This window comes from Pestalotiopsis fici, assembly GCF_000516985.1.
Source record: "Pestalotiopsis fici W106-1 unplaced genomic scaffold PFICI_Scf_12, whole genome shotgun sequence".
Lineage (NCBI taxonomy): Eukaryota > Fungi > Ascomycota > Sordariomycetes > Amphisphaeriales > Sporocadaceae > Pestalotiopsis > Pestalotiopsis fici.
The window spans coordinates 1,944,767-1,960,718 of NW_006917102.1; the positions used below are offsets into that span (position 1 = coordinate 1,944,767).

Here is a 15,952-nt window from a genome sequence, read left to right on the forward strand (position 1 = left end):
CAGCAATGCGATTGCGAACCCGATTCTAGTGGCGGGCTTCTGAAAAGTGTTTGTCGTGACTGAACGGAGTGCGAGGATGTGGCGGGGGTTGAACAGGTATTATAGTCTGGGCGGTAATCCATGTTCCATATCATCATCCTTCTTTCATTTAAGCTTACGCATCTCGGATAACTGGGATTCACCCAGGTGCCAATGACGGTAGAAAGAGCAGCGATGTCGTTGATTACAGGGCTGCAGTGATGAAGCGGCCATCTGCGATGGATTCTATCAGAATCAGTCGAGTTTCGGCCCATGAATGTTTAAGAGGGAAATGAAATACCAAGGGTGTTGTTCCAATGCACCAAATCTTGGGGCGTCAAAGGCAAATAGTCTTGGACCATCATTTTGGTAGTCTCGGGATACACAAATCAGAGTGCCAAGGGCTCGAAATAAGTTCCAATGGACAGATGTAGAAGGTGCATAGCATCTTCAGCATATGGTTGGTTCGTGAGTAGGTGACCGATGTTGAATCACCAAGCCTCATCAAGGTCTGGCTGGTCGCATTCAATTCGGAGCAATAGAAGTGGCAGAGTCGGATATTAAACTTCAGCACGTGGCCAATGCTTCGCCCATCACCATGAACTTCAATCTGCGCCTCCTTGACGTTGAGAAAAACCGACCACAACGGAAAAAGAAAGCTATGGCAGCTTCTCATAGATCACAACATCTTCAAGGCATCACTTTAATGCCCCAACTAGCCTGTACAATATATGCTGTGCCGAATAGAACATCTTTGGCGTGACGAATAAATATGGTGAATGTCAGGAAATTGATCATTTTGATGGATAAAGCTTGGTGATTTACCGATGTTCCAGGCAAATTGAGTCGCAGAATTCGCGGCAATCATTTGTCGAAGGAATCGTGCGTTGTCATATTTGCGGTCAAACGTTCAACGTCTTGCTTGGAAGGATAGTAGATCTCCGCCGCAGTGTGACTGTAACGTGATGAAGTCGCAGGGCGTCCGCGCGCAGCCAAAATGTCCACGCCAATTGGCGCGCGCTCTGGGCTCGTCGTTGACTGCGGCTTCTATCTAAGCCGCAGCACCAGCGACACCCGGATGAAGTCGTTTGTTTCTTGTTGGGAACATTGCGTAGTACTTGACCAGGACGTCAAGCGGCAATCGGTAACTTGGTTCGCTCCTATCCACAGGAGCCGGTCGGACTGTAGTCGAACGGAGGCCCTGGGTCAAGTTTGGCAAACTTGCGGCTTGTCACAGAGACGTGAAATACGCTTGTCATCCCGCCCATCACCTGGTTGTCCCATGAATATGTCGGTAAATTGGGCAGAAGGTCACAACTTGACTATTTGTTCAAGGGGCCACAGGTGGTCACCTGAACTTGAACAGATGTCATGATCGTGTCATTTTTGTCAGCATGAGTTCAAACCACCAGAAACGATATGATGGAGAAGACATATTAAACTCGGAATATCTGCTTCTCGCTCAATAGCAAGCAGAAACGGTCCTTGTCGTCTCGTGAAGAACATAGACTAGCGGACTAATCATCTTTGGCTATCGAAACAAATACGAAAGTCTGGCGTTGACTGCACCTTCAAATAGCAAGATTTGGGTATTTGAATTGTATGGAGTTCCATTAGGCGCTACGTTGGCATCTTATATCTAGACATTGATTGCATACGGTGAATACAAGCAACCACCACTGTCTTTGATTTCCACTTATTGGGATCCGTCCATGTATGACACTAGGGTGTGCGCCCTGTATAAGGCTTCCTACGCAGAGACTTACACAACCCAACCACTTCTGCAATTAAACTTATGTGATGCGTTCAATTTGGCATTGCAGACCCCTGCTTCAACTAGATGATTCATCATACACCTACATCCGACGAATCCTCGGACCATCAAAATTGTACGGTAGAGACGCCACGTGCAGCTTCGTACGACTGTATAGCTCTGTGTATACATATCAGGAGGCTTAAAATTACTTCTTGGGATAATGACGATGCTGTGTGCATGCGAAAAATCCGATGTTCCTTTCCGAGCTCGTGGGTCTGGGGTCCCCCCACAGGCGAGCCTATCACAGTTGCCGTCCCCGCGTTTTGCTCTTGTTTATTGACTATAGCGCTGCCATTATAGGGAAAGATCTTGGTTCAATGTCATGAACATGGACTAAATCCCCGCATTTTGCATGCACAATTGGCAAGGGAATAGCCGCAGGATAACGTGAAATCACAATTTCATACATTACCGTTGGCTGCATCCATCTCCCACAACCCGAAAACCCCAAGTAAGAACCCGAAAATTCGGCGGCACAAGTTGCCCGTTGTGTGTCTTGAACATCATGGAGATGGACGTGATGCGGAAAACTTGTACCGATCGTAACTGGAAGGTCACAAGGAAACAATCCCCGCATCGAGGCTCGTCTCTAGATTACCCGAAATTTCCACGGCCATCTTGACCAGAGTTCGATTCAGCTTCACGTCATTCACTTGGGCTTGATGATATATACCTGTCCGTACCTTGCGCCTCTGATGATGACTTGGGCATGAAAACAAATGTCGCAGCCGCCTCATTCGTATCATCAAAGGATCAAATTATTGCTCTTTGCGTGGAGGCTCGATGCCAAACATGCTTTCACACATACTTTTGCTGGCTGTGTGGCCACTACTTGGTGCTCTGGCCATATCTCCGAACAATACCGGCATAAGCAGATCATGGAGTGAAGCTCAGCAGTTGGCTAGCGAGTTCTCTGCTCGCCTAACCCTGACCGAGAAAGCCTTTCTGGCTACAGGGTGGATTCTAGGTCCTTGTGATGGCAACATTGCCCCCATTCCACGTTTGAACTTTAGCGGAATGTGCCTCCACGACGGTCCTGCTGGCATACGTGTCGCGGATCTTGCCACCTTGTTCCCAGCAGGTGTGACCACGGGCGCGACATGGGATAGAGATCTCATGTATGCTCGTGGTCTTGCCATGGGGGAGGAATTCCGCGAAAAGGGCTCTCATGTCATTCTAGGGTTAGTTCAGAGCGCGACTTCCATTGCCGATGATAATTCACTGACACGATACCAGACCGGTTGCTGGTCCTCTTGGGCGGCACCCACTTGGCGGCCGCAACTGGGAAGGGTTCGCCGTTGACCCCTATCTCTCTGGCATCGCCATGGAAGAGACCATTCGCGGGCATCAGGATGCTGGTGTTCAAGCATGTGCCAAGCACTACATTGGCAATGAGCAAGAAACAGAGCGATCTAGTGTCATCACGAATGGAATCGAAACAGCTGCCATCTCGGCCAATATCGACGATCGCACCCTTCATGAGCTGTACCTCTGGCCTTTTGCCAACTCGGTCAAGGCTGGCACTGCGTCCGTCATGTGCAGTTACAACCGTCTGAATCAGACTTATGCCTGCGCGCACGACCGCACCTTGAACGAGATTCTCAAAGGCGAATTGGGTTTCCAGGGCTACGTCATGTCCGACTGGTTTGCGACGCACTCGGGAGTTGACTCTGTGAATGGGGGCCTCGACATGACCATGCCTGGTCCATTGAGCCAAGGTGAGGCTCAGACCTTGAACCTTAGCGCAATCCCCTTTCATGAAATTCCATCATGGTTTGGCACCAATCTCACCACCGCCGTCAACAATGGAAGCGTGTCCGAGGCGCGTCTTGACGACATGGTTCTGCGAATCATGACGCCGTACTACTTGCTCGGCCAGGATCAAGACTTTCCGAGCGTTGATCCGTCAAATGCTTGGCTGTATTATGTTTCCTACGGTTTGGCCCAACTTAACCCCGCCATTCCAGTCGCCAGAGACGTTCGAGCCGATCATGGAGCGTTGGTCAGGGAGATTGCGGCGGCAGGCACTGTATTACTAAAGAATGAACAATCGATTCTCCCCATCAGAAACGTCACCAATATCGTGGTGTTTGGCAACGATGCCCCAGACACGTCAGACGGTCTTTATTTTCTGGGCCCAATCACAGATCCGTCACGGCCGCTTGGAGCTAAATACGGGACACTGGCCGTTGGTGGAGGCTCCGGCGCCGGTCGTACGAGCGATTTGGTATCGCCGTTGCGCGCGATTCGAGAACGAGGCTATCGCGACGGCTTCCGCACGCAGTATATCACCAACAACGACCTTCTCGCAGGTAACAATTTGACCAGCATCTTTCCTTTGCCTGATGTTTGTCTCGTGTTTCTCAAGACTTTTTCAACCGAAGGTTGGGACCGCCTTTCCCTGGAGAATGATTGGAACTCTACTCTGGCCGTCGAAAACGTGGCAGCCTTGTGTTCTAATAGAACCGTGGTCGTGACGCATTCCTCTGGAGTCAATACTCTGCCGTGGGACGACAAGGTTGCTGCGATTGTAGCTGCTCATTACCCTGGAGAACAAGCCGGCAACTCCATCGTGGATGTTCTCTGGGGAGACGTCAATCCTTCTGGTCACCTGCCCTACACCATTCCCAAGAACGAGTCAGACTACGACTTTCCAATTGTCAACATTACTGGGCCGGACGCGCTCAACTCGGACGCGTGGCAGGAGGATTTTACCGAAGGCCTTTTCATTGACTATAGGCACTTTGATGCTCATAATATCACACCATTGTACAGCTTTGGGCATGGATTGAGTTATACCACTTTTGACATTTCCTCGGATGCTCAAGTCAGTTGGATCGCACAAAACCTCTCGGCACTTCCAACCCCTGCGACAACTTCGACGCCCGGCGGTAACTCTGAGCTGTGGGGAGGCGTTCTCAACATCACCACCACAATCAGCAACACTGGTAGTGTGGCTGGGGCCGCCGTGCCGCAGCTGTATGTGTCCCTGCCGACGAGACAAGATGGCGGTGCGCCTAGTGGCACCCCACGTTCAGTTCTGCGCGGCTTTGAAAAAGTCAAACTCGAAGCTGGTCAGTCTATTCCAGTTACCTTTAGTCTGATGAGGAGAGATATCAGCTTTTGGAGTGTCGAAGAACAGGAGTGGCGTGTGCCACAGGGAGACCTTCAGCTGGATCTTGGGTTTAGCTTTGGCGATATTCGCGCTTCGGTCACAACCCAGATATAACCTACCTTCTTTTGTCAGACAAGCCTCCTAGTATAGTACTTTTCGACGATAATTTTAATTACAGTAGTTTTGGCGCGGAAAATTCCTCGATATATAAATATTGCTCAAGTCTCCGACGCACTGAGAACAAGGTAAAATATCACCTAAAGTTTCGTAGTCATGACATGCTGTACCTAATCTGCTTCCATACTTCATAACGCGAAATGGTGCAGCAAAATGTGTTTCAAGTCAGTCCATCTTTATGTTTGGGCACGTCAAAGAGAGGCGAGGCAAGCTGAGCCCTGCCAGCAGGCAGGACACTCAGCGTCAGGCACAATCGAAAATTGAAGGGCAAAGCTCGAAGTCACAGGGAATAGGAAATCACGATACAGTTTCAATCCGAAGAAACAGGAACAAGTGGGACTACCAGTGGTTTTCAATAAACAGCCACTACTGAGGGTTTACTACAGCACATCGCAAGAGACGTGTACTAGCTTGAATTGTTGGCGTGTTCAGTATCCCAGTGGGTAAAGGCATAATCTCTCATCTACTGTGCATCGTTGCATCAAGTAGGCATAGACCAGTCCATGATCATGAGTATCGTTGCCTCGAGCTCGCATCTCTAGCTCAAGAGGAAATAACCCTCAAATCCTTAAACCTCGCCCTCCTCCTCAATGGTGGCATTCTCCTCCTCGGCCTGCTTGGCGGCGGCGGCAGCAGCGGCAGCAGCCTTCTTGTTGGAACGGGGCTTCTTGGCCGAAGGAGTACCGTTGGCCTCACCAGCCTCGTTGGCGTCGCCAGAAGCAGCGTTGCACTTGCGGGGCGTCTTGGGAGTAGCCTTGCCTTTGGCGACTCCGCCAGTCTCATTGGGATCGACCTCGAACTTTGTGATGTAGACGTTCTTGAGTTTGGCAAACTTCTGACTGTGATTCCGTGGTGGTTAGATGACACTTTTTTGCAAGCGTTGAAGATGGGAAGAAAAAATGCAAGTTAAGCTCATGTCGTGACTTACCGACATCCCTCCTTGGTCTTGGTGGGAAACTTCTTCTGGAGCTGCTCAGCGACAGCATCCCAGGGGACGGCGGCGAATCTGTTGCTCTGATACATGGCGGCGAGAACGAGGTCGAGCTCTTCCTCGGGAGTCCAGCCCTTGCCCTCCTTGCCCTTGTCTGCAGCTGTGTCGGCCATTGTGTGTGATTGCAAGACGAATTTGGCGGTTGTGGTTCAATGTTTGTTTCTGCAAACCGTGCCTGTCAGCTTGTTTAGTTTGGCAAAGAAGTTGACGCGATTGCCGGGAAAGTCTCAGGGTATTAGAGGTCCGGTGGTGTGAGTGTAATAGTTATGAGGGCAAAGATGGCCCCGAAACACGCAAGAGTCTCTTTAGACAATCGTGTCAACTACTTACCTGGGCAAGAGTCTCTGAGGAGTGTGAGTGAGAAGCAGCTTTTTCAATGCTGACAGCTCTGGCTTGTTGGGTATTTTGGAAATGTTTGGGAAGTAGAGAAATTATTGGTTGCTTGGTCTGATGGTTGAGGGATACTTGGGGTGGCTGCAACGTCCGATGTTCTCGAAAGCTGTGGTTGATGAAAACGAAATTGAATTTTTGGGGGATGAGCTGAAACAATCTATTATTCCTCGCAAACGGACAAAATGATTGATCAGAGCTCTTGCCTTTAGTCAGAGGTGGTGGTCTTGTACCTGACGAAGACCATGCTGATTGTTCGATTAGCAATCACATAAATTTCAGGACGACGACGACGACAGCTTTCGCGATTGCCTCTTTTGTTTGGCATAGTCACCTAATTTTGGGAAGACTATTTTGTACCTTCCACTCGGGAGATGACATCTTGTTAACACCCTATCTTTGATGCAAGAGGATAACAATGGGCATAGAGGTGCAGAATGAGTATTATCAGTCCCCCGAATTCACCATACTGCAACGAACTTTTGATGCTCACATGAGCCACATCGTGTTCTCCGTTAGCATATACCTCTTCTCTTCAAGTGAGTGCGACTATTTGTGACAGTCATTCAACGCTGTGAAGCCCATTCTCCAGAGCAAAGGCATATCCTCCAGCACGTCATTGTATCCTCCAAAATAGAAATTGCATCTCGTTGCACGTGCCTGATCTTGGAGGACTTGAGAGATGCCCTACCTTTGATTCGAGGTTTAATCCAACCCATAATAGCCTGGCTGAAGATGGTGCACAGCAGAAAAGCCGAGCGAGATGTTTGATGACGACCACCTAGAGAGGACCTTTGCCGACTCTGCGACGGGCAATTCCATGTAGGAGATTAAGAGTAACTATGAGCAAGGTTAATATTAGTTTCGAAAGCTGTGGCATTCGTTCATCTGAAGCACTGCAACTGAGCTGCTTATAAACTACAGCACACGTCAACTTTGTCAGTCGAATTTCGAGATTGATGCTACTCGTCTATCTTAGGAGCACGATCATGACATTGCCACCGACAAAGGCACCATGTTGGCTAAGCAGTCCCCCTACTGTGGTCGTGATTGTGATTCTACGGTCTGTGAAGATTAGACATTGCTTAAACAAAGATGCCAAAGTTATTTGTGGATCGACAAGAATGATGTTTTGTGTAGGATCCGTTGCAATGTTCTTGAGAAAGGCACACCATTGTCCCTTGCAGTTTGCAGATCGAGAGTAACGAGTCTCTGATTAGAAACATCACAGTTGAACCGAGGCATACACGGTTATCGGTGGTGTGTGTGTGGTGACGTCGGATTATAGCTGAAGACCTAATCGCGCACTCCAAGTGCCAACTGTATCTTGGGAACCAATTGCAATGTATTATTTCCAAGATTATGATTGCAACCCGCGTCTCTGGCCGAGGTGGGAGACGCAGAGTACTTCGTTTTTTGCTCCAGCTCTTTTCTTTTCGGACACAGGTGGCTTGCCTGCGTACAATTCAGGCAGGCCACCTCCTTGCAGAGGACCCAAATTCGGCCGGTTCAGTCCCTTCAGGGCTGCCAAGACGGAGATACGTGGCCCGGAAACTATCTCCGTGTATTTAATTTTTTCGTGATAAGTTTTGAACCAAGTCTGGGGTTTCAGTGGGTTCGGTTTATTAGCATTCCTTGGGCGTTGGAGAGGCGAAACCTGTTACCTGACACAGGCACAGAGGACAGGCCTCAAAGGCTGACTCGCCGAACGCGCCTAGGGATGTAACTTTGGGAATCACAGTGGGTCATAAATAAGGACATTGGGTTCCTCGGTGTCTCGGGTCGCTCAGGACTCCGTTGACAAGCTTTTTTTCTATTTGCATGGTTGCACAGATCTACATTGTTTTGGTGGTTTGCTTGCAATGATTTCTAAATTCTCTCCCCCCGCCCAAGAGAATACGGTGCAATTGTTGGACAAGTGCTTATTGATCAAGTGCGACTTTAGTAATGCATAGCAAAACTGAGTATCAAATGACGACCAATTGGATCCTTGGCCGAGCGCCGAGCCTGGGACGTTGCATGTGCTGCTGGGCTATAGGTACGTAATAGACAGCGTCACACGGTCTTTGGTGACAGCTTGTGTGGTGGTCAGCGTCGCCGGCATAGCTTGCACCGTAGGCTATCATCCCTCCCGGCTACTCAGGCGCATCGGAGCTACCGTTTGTGAATCTTGCTGTCATTCACATCGACTACGATACGCTATCATGTCCGGCAGAGAGACCAGTCAAGCAGAGCTGGCGATTGCCGGGCTCAGATTGGTTCTGCTTCTGGCATCAGAATGATCGACATTCACGTGATTGGCATTTGAGCCTACACCGCATACCTGAGGTAGCAGCAGTCAATAAAGTGACCGTGCAAGTAAACTGGGCTTCCGGCGGATATTCCGTGCAGGTAGAGAGAGGGCAAGCGCGGCATACTTGCCAGCACATATGCTGTCTCGACGTCTGTTCTACCGTGTAGGTGGATGATGGTGGTCAGTCAGTAAGGGAGGGGGTCTTCTTCGGTACTTTTCTCGAAACATGGGAAAGCCAATGGCTCAGCCCGCCAGGCCAGGCACAAACGGGGCAAGGCCCCGTAGTTCTTCCCAAGGAGTTGGATGGATACGTGAACGAATTGAAGGTTGCGTTGCGTCGCGTTCTACGCATCGTGGGGCAACAGATAGGAGGCGGGTTACCAATCTGAAAGATGAGCATCCACCGGGTGCCCCGTCAAGGTGCAGACCAGGCAAGGCTCCCAGTGGCTCGTTTCGCCTTTTTCGCAGACATTCCTCCGTGCTTTGAAATGAGAAATGTTGAAGATAGAGCAGCGAGCCCACACCCAAATAGAAATGCCCCACGGCTCTTATGCCGCCCACGCAAGGCGACGCCCACTTACCTCTTGGCTCTCAAGTCTAGTGCCAAAGGGTGCTCCCTTCCCCTTTCCAGCTAAAGCCGTCGCTTGTCATTGTTTCCGGCGATACTCCGAATCTTCTGGCCTCTACCTGACATTATCCATAGGCGGGACCGAAAGGGCGGCTAGGATAGGCTAGCTGCATGTCTGTGATCATTTAATAGTTACGGTTGACCTTCAACGTGTTCAAACTCGTGCCGTTGTGGCGGTCAAACGATATATGGGCTGGTTTGTTGCCCCTCTCCACGAAGAATATACTCGATGTTTGAGCCACGGCAGCCTGCCTTGGTGACACATCGGGATTGATTATGTCGAGTATAGCTTTGGGTGTTTATGCAGCGGCCGGTGTAACACAACTTGATGGCGACAGCAATGGCCAGTGGTGGAGCGTCGAGTCGTTTGTGGAATGGAAATCCGAGCGAATCTCAAAGAAACTTATCTGATCGCAGTGTAAGACCTTGAGAAGACTAGCCAATTGGCAAGTTTCTCGTAAATACTACTACATGCATATGCCAGAAACATACAGAGTAATACTGTGTACTTACGGGCTCGATCCGAAATCATTAGAAATGTTCCACCCTTGGCACCAACCCCGGTCGAGAGCGCCATCACGGCACCCACGTCCCGTCACCAGCACCCGTGGCCTCCCGTATAGAACATATCTGTGAGGGACTGGCAACGCCTCCCTGTTTGGGGGAGCAGTCAAGCAGGCGATTGCTGTCGTGTTTCTCGGTCATACACAACAGGTCTCAACTCAATCATTATGAATCAGTATGATCTCGCAGCAATAGAATAAATAAACTCGGCCCGCTTTTTGGTATACGATTTTCCTGAAACTGGCTCTCGGCTAGGCGTTCCGGCACCTATCTCACTCTGTCCCGGCGTGACTCTGAGCTGCAATGATTCCGCAGTACTCGTGGACGCTGATAAACTTTGTACACTAGGAGTGGTGGGGGTGGACTGCAGGCTGTCGTCCACTTGAACGTAGCGGACGTAGTGGGCGCAAAGCCTGCAGACGGCCGCTGGGTCATCGCCGTGGTGCCCGCCCAGACACTAGCAGGGGGGCCGTTACTCCCTAGAACATTGCCGTTACCAGGTACCTGTAGATTCATGGTGGGGTTCCGACAGCTAGTCGCCCCTGTTTACTTTTTTTTTCTGCCTTTCTAGTCGGTCTTCCATGTCGACATAGCTGCAGGGGGAGGGGAAACAGACGGGAGGGAGAGAAAAAAAAATCGACGAAATATTCTATTGATTGGTAATACGCAAGAAGCTACCCTGCAACTTTTCGCGCCAACGCCCTAAAAGCCTGTGACAAAGTCCGTTTGCGGTCCACATTCAATCGAGTACATGTGTTGACGCAGGGCCCTAAGCTTATCTGCTTCCATCTCTTCTTTCCCTTCTTCTATTACACTTCTCTTGGACCGACCGTCAAGGGCTCTTTTCAAACTCACCTTGTTTGAATCCAGGGACTGGTCGGACCGTTCAGGAGGACTCTTTTTTGTGTCCTTTATTCTTTCGTGCAGTGAGCGACAGTTTGAAGTCGCTGAGGGCGAGTTCGAAAAGGCTCCCCGCCCTCCTCCCACTTGTTCGACTGTGCCGCTCAAACGCTCTTGCAGGCTCGATAATCCTGTGGCGTTAGTATATAATCTCACCGCATATACACGAAAAAAAAAAAGAGGACGATATACACGTGTGCAACGACCAATCACCGAACACCATGGCGGAAGGAGACGCAGAAAAGGAATACTTGGCGGGTGTCACAGACAACACCAATGCCGCGTCCGAGTCCACGCCCGCGACATCCAATGAGGCCCAGCAAGTTCGCACGGCCTCATCCTCCTCTTCATCGCGCTCTAGTGCTAGTTCCACGGACATAGAAGAGGGAATCGAACAGGCTCGACAGAACAACCCCAAGGGAACCTCGAATCCCCACACTGGAGTATCCGTGTCACAGGCCCAGGCCGATTTTGCAGAATTGCAACGCCAAATCTCTGGAAGGTCCAGAACCAGTCGCAGACAGAGCCAAGGCAGCCATGCTGTTGAAGATGTCGAGAAAGGCACATCTGCAGTCGCAGATTCGCCTTCTTCCATTTCCACCGAGGAGATTTTCGATCTGGAATCCGCCTTGCGTGGTGGCCTGGCTGCTGAGCAAGAAGCCGGAATCAAGCCCAAGCACATTGGTGTCTACTGGGATGGCTTGACGGTAAAGGGCATGGGCGGCATGGAGAACTTTGTACAGACCTTCCCAGATGCTTTTGTCAGCTTCTTCGATTACTGGCATCCCCTCAAGCGTCTCCTCGGCATGGGTCCCAAGATGAACGAGGTTACCATTTTGGACAACTTCCGTGGTGTTATCAACCCCGGCGAGATGATTTTGGTCTTGGGCCAGCCCGGCTCCGGGTGCACAACTTTTCTCAAAACCATTGCGAACCAGCGAACCGGCTACACTGGTATTGAAGGTGATGTCTTGTATGGTCCCTTCACCGCCAAGGAATTCGACCACTATCGAGGCGAAGCAGTATACAACCAGGAAGATGATATTCACCATGCTACGCTTACGGTTGAGCAGACCCTGGGTTTCGCACTGGATGTCAAGACCCCAAAGAAATTGCCTGCTGGTACGACCAAGTCTAAATTCAAGGAGGACGTGATTACCATGCTTTTGAAGATGTTCAACATTGAGCACACAAGACACACAGTCGTGGGCAACGCCCTGGTCAGAGGTGTGTCTGGAGGAGAGAGAAAGCGTGTATCCATTGCAGAGATGATGATCACCAATGCTTGTATCCTGTCGTGGGACAACAGTACGAGAGGTCTCGACGCCAGTACGGCGCTCGACTTCATCAAGTCTCTCCGCGTACAGACCAACCTGTACCAGACCGCTACCTTTGTCTCTCTCTACCAGGCCTCCGAGAACATCTACCGACAGTTTGACAAGGTTCTGGTCATTGACTCGGGTAAGCAGGTGTACTTTGGACCTACAGCAGAGGCGAGAGGCTATTTTGAGAGCCTCGGCTTTGCGCGCAAGCCCCGTCAAACGACCCCTGACTACCTGACTGGTTGTACCGACGAGTTCGAACGTGAATATGCAGATGGATACTCGCCTGAAAACGCCCCGCACAGTCCCGAGACCCTCCAAGAGGCTTTCAAGAAATCCACCTTCACTGAGAGGCTCAACACTGAGATGACCCAGTACAAGGCGCGACTCGATGAAGAAACTGCCAAGCACGAAGACTTTAGGGCCGCTGTACGTGAGAGCAAGCGAAGCGGTGCCAAGCGCTCCGTTTACAACGTCGGTTTCCACCAGCAGGTTTGGGCCTTGATGAAGCGCCAGTCTGCTCTCAAGCTACAGGATCGCCTTGCACTCATCCTCGCATGGTTCCGCAGTGTCCTCATTGCAGTCGTTCTCGGCACTCTTTACCTCAATCTTCAACAAACCTCTGCCAGTGCCTTCAATAAGGGTGGTCTTCTGTTTGTTGCGCTCCTCTTCAACGCCTTTGAAGCTTTCTCCGAGCTGGCTGGTGTCATGACAGGTCGCTCGATTGTAAACAAGCACAAAGCCTACACCTTTCACACACCATCTGCCCTGTGGATTGCCCAAATCTTTGTTGATACGGCATTTACAGCAGCGCGAGTCTTGGTCTTCAGTATAATAGTCTACTTCATGTCCAACCTGAATCGAACTGCGGGGGCATTCTTCACATTCTACTTGCTCATCATGGTTGGAAACATTGCAATGACACTGTTCTTCCGTATCATTGGTTGTCTCAGTCCCGACTTTGACTATGCTATCAAGTCTGCTGTTGTCATCATCACATTGTTCATCATTACGTCTGGCTACTTGATTCAATACCAGTCCGAACAGGTCTGGTTGAGATGGATTTACTACGTCAACGCACTTGGTCTGGCTTTTGCTAGTCTCATGGCCAATGAATTCAAATCCAGCGAGCTCGAGTGTACATCCGACTCTTTGATACCTTCCGGCCCCGGGTACGGCGATATCAACCATCAAGTCTGCACCCTTGCCGGGTCAGTCCCCGGTACCAAGCAGATTAGCGGTGCTGCGTACATCACCCAAGGCTTCTCCTACCTCCCGTCTGACCTCTGGAGAAACTTTGGTATCATTATGGCTCTCATTGTATTCTTCCTCATCATGAATGTGGTGCTAGGCGAATACATGACTTTTGGCGAAGGTGGCAACACATTCAAGGTCTTCTCGAAGCCGGACCAGGAGAGAAAGAAGCTCAATGAAGCGCTTGCCAACAAGAGGCTTCAACGTCAGAAGTCTAGAACAGCTGAAGACGAATCCGCGCTGTCCATCGATTCGAAGAGCGTCTTGACTTGGGAGAACCTCAACTATGATGTACCCGTTCCCGGTGGCACGCGCCGCCTTCTAGATAACGTCTTTGGTTACGTCAAGCCCGGTGAACTGACTGCTTTGATGGGTTCCTCAGGCGCTGGCAAGACTACTCTCTTGGATGTATTGGCAGGACGCAAGAACATTGGTGTCATTCATGGTGACATTTTGGTCGACGGTGCGAAGCCTGGCAAGGAGTTTCAGCGATCCACCTCGTATGCCGAACAGCTTGATATGCATGATCCTACACAGACTGTGCGCGAAGCACTCCGCTTCTCTGCCGATCTTCGACAGCCCATGGAAACACCTCAGGAGGAAAAGTACGCATACGTGGAAGAGATCATCTCTCTGCTTGAGATGGAGCACATTGCTGATGCGATTATCGGATTCCCCGAAGCCGGTCTCACTGTCGAACAGCGAAAGCGAGTGACTATTGGTGTCGAATTGGCTGCCAAGCCCCAACTCCTCTTATTCTTGGATGAACCTACGTCTGGTCTTGACTCACAGAGTGCTTTCAACATTGTCCGTTTCCTCAAGAAGCTTGCTTCTGCAGGACAGGCCATCCTCTGCACCATTCACCAGCCCAACGCTGCCCTGTTTGAGAACTTTGATCGACTTTTGCTTCTGCAACGCGGTGGCCAGACCGTCTACTTTGGAGACATCGGTAAGGATGCTGTCGTCCTCCGAGACTATCTGAAGCGCCATGGTGCCGTTGCTGGCGAGACAGACAATGTTGCCGAGTTTATGCTCGACGCTGTTGGTGCTGGAAGTGCTCCGCGTATCGGTGACAAGGACTGGGCGGACATCTGGCGTGACAGTCCCGAGCTTGCAAACGTCAAGGATACCATTTCGCAGCTCAAGGAGTCTCGTGCCGGCCAGGTCGATGTCGATCCAGCTCTGCAGCGAGAGTTTGCCTCAAGCCTCTCGCACCAGCTCAAGGTCGTCATCCACAGAACGAACTTGTCCTTCTGGCGCACCCCCAATTATGGATTCACTCGTGTCTTTAACCACTTTGTCATCGCCCTGATTACTGGTCTTGCTTACCTCAAGCTCGACGATTCTCGATCGTCCTTGCAGTACAAGGTTTTCGTCATGTTCCAAGTCACCGTCTTGCCTGCCCTGGTCATCACACAGGTCGAAGTTCTGTTTCACATGAAACGTGCCATCTTCTTCCGTGAACAGTCATCCAAGATGTACAGCACCTTTACTTTTGCAGTCTCAATGATTCTGGGCGAGATGCCCTACTCTATCCTGTGCGCGGTTCTGTTCTTCATCCCACTGTACTACCTTCCAGGATTCCAGACCGAAAGTACGCGTGCCGGCTACCAGTTTTTCATGATTCTCATCACGGAGCTTTTCTCGGTTACTCTGGGCCAGCTTCTCGCAACCATGACACCCTCGGCTTTCATCTCGAGTCAGTTCGATCCATTCGTCATCATCACGTTTGCTCTCTTCTGTGGTGTTACCATTCCCGCACCGCAAATGCCCGAGGGATGGCGTGTCTGGTTGTACCAACTTGACCCCTTTACACGTCTCATTGGTGGTATGGTTACGACGGCTCTCTATGAGCTTCCTGTTACCTGTGCCGAAAGCGAGTATAATGCCTTCACTGCCCCTGATGGCCAGACATGTGGTGAATACATGGATGCTTTCTTCTCTGCTGGTGGTATCGGTTATATCCGCGACAACGCCACTAGTGCTTGTGAGTACTGCGCCTACAAGCTTGGTAACCAGTTCTACGAACCCCTCGGCTTCAACTACAACAACCGCTGGAGAGACCTGGGAATTTTCCTGGCATTCGTAGGATCGAACATCATTCTGATCCTTCTCGGAGTAAGTAATACCGTCATACAAAACGGTCGAACTCAAGCTAACCATCATTGCAGAGCCGTTTCCTCAACTTCAACCGTAGATGATCTCGGAATCCAGATCTACTTAATCCCGTCATCATTTTTTACGCGGCAATTTCTTCAATTGGAGAGAAACCGCCTTTTTAGACTTGACCATTTTGAATTTTGACGGCCAATCAGCGTTCTAAGAGAAGATAGACATAACATAGAAAGGACAGGCGCTTTGCAGATACCAAAAGTCCTACATATCATAATACAGAAAGTTAACCAAACAAGACACACTGGTCATTATAATTTGTGGCGTACACCTGTATACACGAGATTCATGAAATCCATTGGCCCCACCCTA

The 15,952-nt window shown here is 50.3% G+C and overlaps 3 protein-coding genes across 3 annotated transcripts; 2 read left to right on the top strand and 1 right to left on the bottom strand.

Annotated features, from left to right (window-relative positions):
- Positions 1–2,626: 2,626 nt before the first annotated feature.
- On the top strand, positions 2,627–5,063 carry PFICI_14326 (uncharacterized protein; the record flags this gene model as incomplete). Its single annotated transcript, XM_007842907.1, has 2 exons — positions 2,627–3,015; positions 3,071–5,063. 2 exons carry the CDS (start codon positions 2,627–2,629, stop codon positions 5,061–5,063), a joined length of 2,382 nt encoding a protein of 793 aa, XP_007841098.1.
- Positions 5,064–5,694: 631 nt separating this feature from the next.
- Positions 5,695–6,230, bottom strand: PFICI_14327 (uncharacterized protein; the record flags this gene model as incomplete). Its single annotated transcript, XM_007842908.1, has 2 exons — positions 5,695–5,965; positions 6,055–6,230. The coding sequence occupies 2 exons, from the start codon at positions 6,228–6,230 to the stop codon at positions 5,695–5,697; spliced, it is 447 nt and encodes a 148-aa protein (XP_007841099.1).
- A 4,883-nt stretch (positions 6,231–11,113) lies between these two features.
- On the top strand, positions 11,114–15,669 carry PFICI_14328 (uncharacterized protein; the record flags this gene model as incomplete). The annotated part of the gene is made up of 2 exons (XM_007842909.1): positions 11,114–15,586; positions 15,640–15,669. 2 exons carry the CDS (start codon positions 11,114–11,116, stop codon positions 15,667–15,669), a joined length of 4,503 nt encoding a protein of 1,500 aa, XP_007841100.1.
- Between the last annotated feature and the right edge of the window lie 283 nt (positions 15,670–15,952).